Source organism: Grammomys surdaster, unplaced genomic scaffold (genome assembly GCF_004785775.1).
Source record: "Grammomys surdaster isolate TR1022 unplaced genomic scaffold, NIH_TR_1.0 126198, whole genome shotgun sequence".
Classification (NCBI taxonomy): domain Eukaryota; kingdom Metazoa; phylum Chordata; class Mammalia; order Rodentia; family Muridae; genus Grammomys; species Grammomys surdaster.
This window is the reverse complement of record NW_021621003.1, coordinates 2647317-2659317: the sequence shown is the minus strand read 5'-3', so window position 1 is coordinate 2659317 and position 12001 is coordinate 2647317. Positions and strand designations below refer to the sequence as shown.

Below are 12001 nucleotides of genomic sequence, written 5' to 3'. Positions count from 1 at the left end.
TACCCTGGTGGGTTTTGTGTTTACAAAAACTTCACTTCATCTTTTCCAGGATATTTTCTCACCAATAGCTTGAGGAGAGGCGATGGCTCACAGCTGAGTGCTCACATAGCACGCCTATGTTCAGACTTTCCTGAAGGCCCCACCCACCCACCCACTAGGAAGTTGTGCTTTTCGTCCCACTGTTCACTCCCTGCACCAGTTAAATGTAACTGGATGAGAAGTCTCTCCTTCCCTTTACACTACACGGTAACTTGCTTCTGGCTGCTACTTACGAAGATGGAAAGGCGGGAACTCGCAGCCCACACTCTCTGAAAAGCTTCCCATCCCAGGTAGCCAATGGATGGGCATGAGTGACCTTCAGTGTCCTTCCTACAGGTCCCCAGAGTTCTGCCTCAGTCACTTGTCCTTCTCCATCCTGAGCCAGCTCCTCCACATGACCTGGAAGCCCCCTCCTGGTGCCTGTCTGAGAGATATATTACAAAAGGATTCTTGAAAGCCTGTGGATGCCTATAGGCCTGAGAAATACCTCTAACATTTTCTCTCTTGCCCTGCAAAAGAGAGAGCAGGCTCCACGTGGGCATCTCAGAGGCTTACACCTTTCCAGATCAAGAACAACCTGCCTTCTAGAGAATGAAACTCACAACTGATAAGCAACTATTTTGCTTGCCAAAGACAAGCCATCATCATTAAAGCCAATAACCAGTCATTTTAAAAAACAATTTTCTTACCTAGCAAAAAATTCTTTAAAAAGTAATTCTTTAATTTAAATGAAGTACTCTAAGGTTAGCTTGCACTCTTGCTACTAACCATCAATGTAGCAGCAGAAATAAACAGGAACTGGGAAAAAAGCACGCATAGCAAAGTACTGTTAAAGGATTTATTGCAGTAATACAACAAAAGTTTAGAAAACATCTGTATGATCAACCTGACTTAGAAGTTTCAGTCGCAGCAAGGGGGTTCTGCCATTGCAGCTCTTTCCCAATGCACACCTGAACCCCGACCAATGCTGACCCCCATACCATGGTAAGTCACATTTCTTGTTTCTATGTAAGACCATGTAAAGCAGCCTGTGTGGTGCCTCTGAGTGTCTATTAGTATTACTTTGTTCCAATAAATCATTTTAAAATGGAAAACATGATCAACTTCTATGGCTTTTGGTTTAAAAAAATATCAGCTTCATTTTCTTTTTTTTCAGAAAGCTGTTTGTGTATGGTTCTGGCACCTACACAAAAGGTTTTAATGAGCAGCAAAGAGTATGGAAAACCAAACAGTGGTTGAAATGTGTATTTAAGACTATTTACAACAGGTGGGTCCAGTGCAAAATAATAAAACCCCAAGCACTTGAGCAGCCTAGGCAGTCCGTGCTGGATCATTTACTGTGATGCAAAGTGACCAAAGTGCCTCTAGTTGATACTAAATAAAACACAGCCCCCTTCCGGCCCTGTGCATCCTGCATGTGCAGTTAAACTGCTGAAGGCGTGAGCTGGTGACCTCTGCATGTTCTGTAGCTCCCTCCCAGGCTCGTGGTTTCGTTCTCAGACGGTTTGTTCCTTCCAGTACACTCAGTCTGTAAGTTCTAGAAATAGGTGGCAAAACACAAGCCCAGCAGCTGCAGAGCTGAGCACATAACAGACTCTAGCCGCCTCCTCCACAGCTGGAATATCTAGAGCTAGGGAACATGGGGGTCCTGGGTAGGATGAAGTCCCTTCTACAATTCTACCAATAGCAAAAGCTCCATAGCACCTCAATTTGAAGGCAAAGTACCAACCATAATATGAGTGAACAGAAGCTAGGGTGTGGCAGACTGCTGAAGGACCTGGCTAAAGTACCATCACACCAGTCACAACAGGAAGATATAGTGACAAGGTCTGGGGGGGGAGGCGGGGGCTGCTTTCTCACAGGACTGCTGAAGTCTGTTACATACAACTTCCTTTTTGAAGATACTAAAAATAAAAACGAACTACTTCCGAGTTGAACATAATGCCTCTCTTAATATAGCTCTCTATAAGATTGTCATTAGAATGGCCTCTTGGGGAAACCCCTTGGTAGCTGAGTATTTCCTGGGACAGCTGCTCGGTATCACGCTCTGCACAAGGTGCTGTCTTCAGAGCCTTGGAGACCCCAGGGACAAGCAGGAAGAGTTCCCTGGAAACATCTGCTACTAGTTAACCCTACCACCAACACCAAGGAAGAAACCGGACAGCAAGCAAGTGACCACTTAATCAAGTGTTCAATCAATGCTCAGGTAGCGTTTAGCTCATCCAGGGAATGATAAAGGAAGGGGAAAGTCCCGTTTTAAAGTGAATGTAGCACAGAGAACTCCAATGACTTTATCTCCCTTCAGAATACAAGAGAACTGTTTAGACATCTGAACATCCCAGCTGATTCCCCCATTTGCAGACATGGGTCCACAGAAATAAAGACCTCAGTTTCTTTGGTGTGTAGTAGGAAATTAGGAATGTGACACACAATGACTGACAGCAATAAGCTTTCATTTCCTCCCTCCCCAGACAACCACCTCTCCCCGATGAGGCCAAAACTGCTGCTGGCCTGCTGGCCGGTCTCTCAAGAGGATGACAGAAAAACAAACTCAGCCTTTGTCTTTCATTCTTCAACAGCAAGAAATGCTTCCTTGTGATCTGACCAAAGCCTAGAACTTAAGTGTCAGGAAGACTCGGCACCTAGGAACAAGCATCCTGAGGACCAGGGCCCAGGAAGCCCCAGGCTCAGGCCCTAGTACTAATCTTGTCCTTCGGACAGCTTCCAAGCACTGTCACAACTACACAGACAAGGTTATGAGAGTGCTGTGGGAAAGATTCCGAGACACAAAACCAGCATTTTTGATCCCCACTCGTTAGCGGTGTCCAGTGTAAGCTTTGAACCAAGAGGTCACCGAGGCTGCAGCAGAGGAGATCATCCCACCAGCGCTGCTGCTGGCTATGGGCGGGGACACCTGGGTGCTCTGGCTCTGGGATACTTCCACAGGCTGGGAAGGGATGTCACAGAACCGGGGGCTCGGCAGGTTCTCCCAGTCTGTGCCCAGGTCAGTCTCCTCATCGCTTACACGCTCATCTCCACTCACATCTGATTCTCCAGCAACTCCAGGGTCCACAAATTCCATGGACTCCTCGAGGTCTGCTCGCACTTCAAAGGGTCCTGACCTGTGTGCAGACAGAGGGCTGCGTAAGACACCACCATTCTCCTGCCCACAGGCCTCTGAGTTTGGCATTATTGGATATGTAAGAGGAAAGAGACTCGCCTTGCTACATTCCCCCCACCCCGTGTGTGTGTGTGTGTTAGTGTGACAGGCATCGAGCAGAAGGGAACAGGCTTGCATGTGGAGGTCACAGGACAGCTTTCAGGAGTGAATCTCACCTACTTTTTTTTAGAACTTGTATACACCAGGCAAGATGAGTGATTGTCCTGTCTGGGCCTCCCATTTCACTACACGTGTCCCACCTCATTCACCTGGCTCTTTCCATGGGCTCTGGAACTGAACTTGAGTCCCGTGCTTGCACAGAGAGCCCCTCGCCCCATGTCTTTATTCATGACTGAGCAATCTGACTCCCTTGTCTATCTTTTTATTAGGTTTCATTTCCATTACTGATTGAAAGACTGACACTAGATTTTTATTTTCTCTCTACTGTAGATGCTGCAAACCTGTTTACTGTTGTCCCTGTAAGGCGTGGGGCCTTTCTTACTAGACTAGTCCCTGCACAGTAATGTGTGCCTCCTGTTTTACACAGTTTTGAGGTTAGGGCTTGGTTAAAATTTCTTTCCCCACCCTATGAGTATAAAATGGTCTTTTCTTTTAGGTCTTTTACATTTTATTTTAAACAGGGTCTTTTATATGTGGAACTTGGTTTTACATGTAGGATACAGTATGAGGACAACTTTTCCCTCCCTTGAATGCCAACTAGTGCACTGCAGACCATGATCATCTAATTCAGCTGAAACACAGTCCTATGGCCACATCATCTGCTCCAAGACTCAGTTCTCTTTTCTATAGTATATAGTACTCTGCATACTATTTATATGCTAATATAGGAGGGTCTGTAAGTATAAAGAAATATAGGGTGTAATACTTGAGACAAGAGCTTACTAAATGACCCTAGGCTGGCCTTAAAGACACAATCCTTTTGCCTGGGTTTCCTAAATATTGAGATTAAACAAAACTTGATGTGTCTGTTTGTTTGTTTGTGTTATTGGGGGCGGGAAAGCAACAGCAAGCATGTGAAAATCATACAATTTGTGGGAGTCATGTCTCTCCTCCCACCACGTGTGGCAGGGAGAACAAAGGTCATCAGGCCTGGTGGCAAGTTCCTTCACCTAAGCTATCTTGCTGACCCCCCACCCCCCAAAAAATTTTTTTTTTAAATTAACTTTATATACATAGTTTGAGAAGGGGCCTGCCCTTCTTATTCTCCCTCTGTCCTTGGAATCGGTTTGTCTGCACATCTGCTGTGTTCTCACTGGTCTTGTCTTAGCTGAGAGAACAATGACAGATTTCAGCCCTCAGCTGCTTCGTTCACTCTAATCCAGCACCAAAAGGCCATTCTAGACCTACGTGCCACGAACACCTCGCTGGTTTCTATCTACAGATGCTCCCCAACTTGGGAGTTGAAACTATGAGTCCAAAAATGCAAACAAACCAACAAATACATTTAAGTGCTGCACATGCTAGGCTATGTTAACCGCCCAGTCATATTCCTGCCCCTGCAGGCAGCATCCTACTAAGATGCTCAGGCTAGCCTTAATTTGTGGTCCTCCTGCGTCAGCTTCCTGAGTGGCCGGATTACAGGCATTTGCCACCTCAGCCAGCTCAAAAACTCATTTAATATACCATAGTAACAAACACCAACAAGAGTCCTTACATTAGCCTACAGTTTGAGCAAAAACACCTAATAAAAGCCCATTTTCTATACACATCAGGTATGTTCCATCTCTACAAAAATGTGCCTCTGCTGATGAGAACAAGGACAGTGGGTAACGCCTAGAGCAGGGTACCAAAGACGAGCCTCTCCTAGTCTGTGCTCTTTGGGGCTTAGCAACTAAGAAGTCAGCTAGAGCAGACCATGGAGCAGAGCGGTATTCATTGTTACTGACTTCTGTCTTTGAGCTGCTAAATTCCAAGCCAGCTCACTATATGAACTCTAACAAATGGTGACCAAACTGACCTGGTGATGAAAAGAAATCCATAGACACAGTATATGCAAGCACAAAAGAAAATGTCCAAGAGACAGCATAGCTTCCAGGGGCAGGTTAGAAAAGAAACAAGTGAGCTTCAAAAGAAGACAAGTTGGCAGCCAGAGAACCTGGCTCCTCTAGGACACATCACATGCTAAATGTACTCTACTGCAACTTTCTGTCAGAATGACTACAAAGGGACTGCAGAAGCCCACACATGACCAGCTGTTTCCTTGCACAAAGTACCGTACAACTTTTGTCCTTCCCACAGAATGAGGGACTCAGGGAACACTGGCTAGTATGCCAGTGAGCACGACTAAAAAGCAATCACAGAGAAACACTACTTAGGGAAAAGCCACACATCCAACTTACCTGCCTAGGTGCTCAGAGTGTGGGCTCACCAGATGCATGAGGTTCCTGAGTGTGTGCAGTGGTTGCAACTGATCTAAATTAACATGCTAAAAAAAGGCAAAGGCTCAATTAATACTTTCAAATATACAGCAAATTAAAATGAGTTCAAAGCACAGGGCTGGTACCTGAGAAGAACAAAGGTAAAGGATGTTTGCATTCAGTTTCCTCACTGCGCGGGTCAGCTTCTGTTTGCTGAGGTTTTCTCCACAGAACTCACTGTAAGACAAGCACACAGCTTCTAAGATTGCTGTCTGAGGAAGGTTCCTGTTAAAATGTTGCTTCTGAAGGATATGTTTGGACTACAGAACTACAGTTCAGTATCAACACAGCACATTCTTCCTTAGTAAACTGCCTGAAGCAGACCCTTCCTTCCTAGGTTCCCTTGGGGAGCAGTTCTACCCATCTACAGAAACTGCAAATGCATATACCTCGGTGACTGAGCAACTCTGTCTCTGGAGCTCATGCCACACCAACAGGAAATGTTATGGGAGAGATTGCTATGGGAACGCACTTTCTGAAGCATCAATAGGGGACCAACCTCCATCCAATCCTTGGGAGTGACAGCTGTAGATTCCAGGAAGCATGTGTGTGCTCCTCTCCTGCCTTGTGCCTCCTAGGACTCTGTGCCTTCTCTGCCTATAGTCTTCTTCCTGTCCCCATCTGTGGCTTGTTCCCTTCCTACTTCATGCCCTGGACTGCAGATATAGCTCGCAAGAAGAGAATTTGCCCATCTGGGTTCAATCCTCAGTACATAAAAAAACAGGAGGAAAACATGCACCTCCTGCTTTCAATGATCTCCACAGCCCTTCTCACAGTAAATTTGAAATTCTGGCTGTTAATTACTTGAGCACACACCTAAAAGCCCAACAACTAGATACTGACGCAGGAGGATCCTGAGACCAGCTGGGATATATGAAGAGACCCTGCTTTAATACAAATAAAACAAAAAAAGCAAAACACTTAAGCATAGGCTGCTACAATCCAGTGACATTTACATGTGCTAGAAAGGCAAGGGTAACTGAAGGGTGGGTGTCCTTAATGTGAACTGGGTAGACTGTGTCCTTAAACATTTAAAACCAGGTTTTCATAAGAACAAAACAACCCTCCTCTACTCCCCACTGATACCCGTGGAGACTGGTAACGCCCTCCTTGTACAACCTGATCCCTCCTTCAGTTACTTCCCCAAGAATCAGACAGAGTCTGTGGACTCTTCTGATCCCGTCTGTGACCTATGAGACGGGGGTCATCCTCAGAACCAGCCTTACATTGTAGTCAAACATTTTCGGGCTTACACTGCCTTTTCTCTCAGCTAGTGAAAGGGCACGCCAGGAAGACAGAGATGGACGACAGTGACAGACGGCATTGCAACCGTATCGACTTACCTATTGCACAGCTTTTTAGGAAGATTGATGTCCAGTATGTGAGACACAATGTTGACCAGCTGTGTGGCGTAGCCCAGCGCAGCGCTGATAGTGTAGGCAGGGTTGTTATGCTCCATGTCTGAGAGTGCACACAGAAGTCAGGTAGGTTTTCACTTGTAGTTTTAGAATTATATTACTGATAACTAGACTTCACTCTTACTCCATGGTCAGACAAACAGTCTGAAATAGACTAAGCATAATAAAAGTCTGGACCTAGCAATGCATTACCTAAATGATTAATGACCAACTAGCCCATGTGGTGGCTCATACCTGTTAATACCAACATTGGGAGGCTCGGGTAGGAGGCCAGCCTGAACTACATAAGACCATTTCTCAAGATGGAAGGGTCAGCACTTCCTCTGTACCTTTGCCTACCCCAAATGTGCTGGATGCTCTTTCAGCACCAACTCAGGAATACGGTCCCTTGGCCACTTCTTCACAACCTGGGATGGTTAGATTTCAAAACCAACTTAACATAGCCAAGTCCCAGGAGAAAGGATCAATGGGGAGAGCCTGGAGCAAGTTAGCCTGAGGGCATGTCCATGGGTTTGTCTCGATTATGTTAACCACCATGGGAAGCCCTAGCTGCTGTGAGTCCTGTGGACTGTGTGAGAGTACAGAAAGTGAGCTGAGTTCTTGCCCTCACATGTTCCCAAGGATGAACTGTAACCTGGAAGTGCAAGCTAAAATAAACCCTTTCTCCACAAAGCTGCTTTTTTTTTTCTGGGTAATTTATAACAGAAATGAAACCAGGACACAAGCCATCTAAGGAAGGACAAAAGGTTACCCACCTTTCTCAGGCAACCTATTATCATCAGCACCTAGCACTGTCCATGGCACAAAGTGCACCCTCACTAAATATGTGCCAAATGATAACTCTGCGTGGTGACAATATCAGAAATATATGCTGAATGACTGAATGAACCATCCTTCTCCACAGAAGACAAACTGTAGGGGCACTTCAACTTCCACTTAGTACTCCAATAGTGTGAAGCTATAAACTAAAGCCAACAGTCAAATAGCAAGAAGCACTTTACAAACGTGAGTTTTTCTCCTCCCTTCTTCCCGACATAAGAGATAAGATAAGGCTTGGCTCTGTAGCTCAAGCTGGCTTTGAACTCTGGACAATCCTCATGACTCAGTCTTCCGAATGCTGGGATAACAGTCACATGTAATCAGAATTCTTTTTTGTCCTTCTTTATGAATTAATACTAACCCAGAAATGAGTAGTCACCAGTCATCAATCATTTTACATCAGTATGTAAAATGTGGTCTATCCATACAATGGAGGAGTATTTAGCCATAAAGAGCAGTGGAGTACTAACATATGCTATAATATGAACTTTGTAAAAGAAGGCTAAATCAAACAAAGCAGACACAAAAATTACACACTGCATCATCTCACTATCACTAGAAAGCACACTGCCTCCCTAGAGCTGAGGAAGAGGAAAAGGGACAGTGGGACACCTTCAGAGCACAGAGCTTTCTCTGGGATCAGGAAAAGATTTTAGATGACCAGAGCTCATGCTTGCCGAACGCTGTTCACTCGGGCATGTAAAGTTTCTCTCACAAAATATGTACATAAATACATTTTCAAAGAATATTTTTGTTTCTCACCAGGTCCTTGGGCTGTTTTCTTCTCTTCTACCCAATTATAGTAAGCAGAGTAGTCCCCGTTGTTTGGTAGGCTAATCCAAGGGCCTGTGATACTAATGCTGGTGTCACCATTGTGGTCATCACAGACCCATCTTCCAGAGAGGTAAGTTGTCCTCCGGGCCTCAGCAAGCTTGCTCACCATGCTGGAGGTCATGGCGCTATCAGTCTCTGAAGACACGTCTGCAGGGTCTCTGCAAACGAACAACAAAAATTATACCACAACCACAGTATTTATCTAATACATCTAAGAAAAAAATCACAAGCTAAGAGAAGCACGCACAGAAGGCGAGGTTTTCTTCACGTCTTGTCCAGCACTACACATGTGTGTGCAATCCTGAGAAACACAGTCAGCAAGAGCGGCACCATGTGAACAGTAGCATACACTCAGGTAAATACAGACCGCTCACTACATGGTACAGCATCGTGGACTGCATGGCCTCTGTTGACCACAAGTCATCATTTGCTACACAATTACATGGGGACATGCTTCCTTGGTAAAAAAAAAAAATTTCAACCTTATGAAAAAGTTGTGAGAGTCTTAAAGTTTCACCCAAATTACCAACTTAAGAAAATGCAATGATAAAAATCAAGAGGCCTAGCTCCAATCCCCATACTGAAACCCAAAGCAAAATAAAACACAATTAAAGAATCAGTCTGTAAGATCAGGGCTCATGCCAGGCAGTGGTGGCGCACGCCTTTAATCCCAGCACTTGGCAGGCAGAGGCAGGTAGATTTCTGAGTTCAAGGCCAGCCTGGTCTACAGGGTGAGTTCCAGGACAGCCTGGGCTACACAGAGAAACCCTGTCTCGAAAAACCAAAACAAACAAACAAAAAGAATCAAGTTTCATTATCAGGAAAACCAACTGACCCTCAACCGAGGCTCAGTAAAGTTAAGTGCTGACATACTGAGAAAATAATGCTCAGCACCGCCCCACGCCAAAGCCTTCTTACTGTACCTCCCAGAAGTCTTCACTTCGTCGATTGGGAAGATGATGGAGGTGAGCTCTAGGATATGCAATCTTCGAAGATGTGCCAACCGCTCATAGTGATTCTTCAAGTCAATGGTTTTCTTCTCCACCAGGTCTCCAAGCTTGCGGTTGTGCCGCTGAATCTTCTCCTTTTTCTCTTGGTGCCGCTGTGCTCGGCTGTAAAGCTTCTGGTTCTTTTCCTTGTTCTTGAGGAGGCCTTCAGAATCTATGCAGCAAACCACAAGACTCTGAGGAGCTCTGACCTGCAGGCACCTCACAGCACCGCTCCCCCCAACACTCACTACTGCGTACTCAGAGAAACTTGACTAGGGCCTTCCTAGAGAGATTCCTTGGGTCACGGAGTCTGAGGTTTGCTGGGGTCACTGTACTCAAGTTAAGCTCCATTTGAGTCACAAAAATACACGGTGCACTCTAAGCCACACACCTAGAAAGCACTTCCTCTGGACCTGTGTGCAGCCCCAGCAGTCGTCCTGCGTTGGTCCCATTAGCTGGTCTACAGTTGACTCAAGCCTTTCTCTCCGTGTCCACTGTTTCTTCTGATTACGTATCACTTAAGTGCCACCCATCTTTAGGTGGCTCAACTCCAACCTACCCACTGCCCACTTTCTGCACGCCCCATGAGGGGGTGGGGTGGGGACACGATCCTCTTGCCTCAACCTGCTGAATGCTGGGATGGGATTACAGGTGCCAGTCACTATGCGAGGCTCTTGCACAATCTAGAAACTACAGACAATGCCTGGCAGTTCTCAAACACAGACCACACTTGTGAACCTCCAAACAGGCATAGCCACAGATCCCTTTTACCCTGGCTGTGTTCAGTGCCTTCACACTTGATCTTCTCAGGTGGGCCCACTCAATGTTAGGGACTGGATGAATCCGTACTAAAGTAGTTCCTATCCTGCAAACACCCAGCCCCACTCTGTTGTTCAAACACTATCCATCTGGGAATGTGCCGTATTTGTGCCTATTTTTCCCGATTTCCAGATTTTTCTTATTAGAAATGCTCCACCCATAAATGCTCCCCAGACCTGTCTCTCACAATCTGGACTCTGGCTTCTGCAGCACTTAGACCTTCATTCCAGACCCACTGAAGTCTTGTCACCTCCTAAGCAGGCTGTGACAGGTACCTCACAAGCACCTGTGGACACAGCTACCGTCTCTGAGGACCTAAGCTTGCAGGTTAGCTCTGGGATGAGCTTTCTAGGTTTCCCATCTCCTCTCAGAAACATCCCTTTCCCAAGCTAGCTCCATGTAAATGTCTGGGTAAAACCATCCCAGGACTTGGTCCCATACAAGTTTACTTTTATTTAGTTTAAACATTCTGTCACGTCCATGATATTTACTGACCCCTAGGCAAGACTCAGGAATCTGTCTAGCTGAGGTCCTGAACCAGACAAGACAATTTAAAATTCAGTATCTTGTCCAGCACTAGTGACAGGCTACTCGGTCACCCATCTGCAATCCGTGATTTTGGAACTCAAGGTTCCCTTGTCCCCTGCTATTGTCTCCCCGTCAACCATCAAAGCACTTGATGACATTTCTAGTCCACTCTGTAGCCAGATGAACTTCAGCTTTCCCTTGATGTTTTACTTTGGCAAATAGTACAGATTCAGATTGAACACTCGCTCACAGCCTTGCCACCTAGCTTTTTTTTCCTACTGAATTGTTGTTGTTTTGCTTTTCGAGACAGGGTTTCTCTGTGTAGCCCTGGCTGTCCTGGAACTCACTCTGTAGACCAGGCTGGCCTCGAACTCAGAAATCCACCTGCCTCTGCCTCCCAAGTGCTGGGATTAAAGGTGTGTGACACCACCGCCCAGCTGAACCTCAGCTTTCAAATGCACATAACTAACTCCCCTACACATGTCCCTCGATGAATCTGTATTACAGTGCACTGTGAAGGTGTAAGTCGGGCTCTACAGTGTCAGTCTGTGCCCTTCACTGGACTACACAGGTATATCTCAACAACACAGCTTCAAGAAACAATGACTCGTAGCACCTCTCTATCTGTGAGCTGAGTTCATGAGTCACTTCTAAAATTTGTCAACTCCTTTAACACAGCTTGCAAGACAGTGAGGAGGCTCTAAGGGGCAGCTTCTATCAAGCACCAGTTTTCAACTCTGGCAGTCATCCAAACTACCCACAGCAGCCCAAAGTGAGGTCCTGGATCTGAGCTGACAGCAGTCTGGAAATCTACAATAGTATACACAATCTTTTCTCAACAGCAATATGATGCTGCTCTAGGCCTAAAACAGACTCTGGATTTCTCTGCCTGAATTCCCAGATGGTCACAAGGTCTCATAATGTGCTACATACAGGGTACACTGCTTTGTGATCAAC

General features: G+C 45.8%; 1 protein-coding gene across 1 annotated transcript in view; it reads right to left on the bottom strand.

Annotated features, from left to right (window-relative positions):
* Nucleotides 1–863: 863 nt before the first annotated feature.
* The window catches only part of Atg14 (autophagy related 14), a 37833-nt gene continuing 26695 nt past the window's right edge, over nt 864–12001 (bottom strand). Inside the window, exons 5-10 of the mRNA XM_028758635.1 lie at nt 9632–9869; nt 8637–8866; nt 6981–7098; nt 5724–5814; nt 5560–5645; nt 864–3161 (exon numbers count right to left, since the gene is read on the bottom strand). Coding sequence (XP_028614468.1) covers nt 2855–3161; nt 5560–5645; nt 5724–5814; nt 6981–7098; nt 8637–8866; nt 9632–9869 — 1070 coding nt within the window. The 3' untranslated portion in view covers nt 864–2854. The remainder of the gene's footprint in view (nt 3162–5559; nt 5646–5723; nt 5815–6980; nt 7099–8636; nt 8867–9631; nt 9870–12001) is intronic.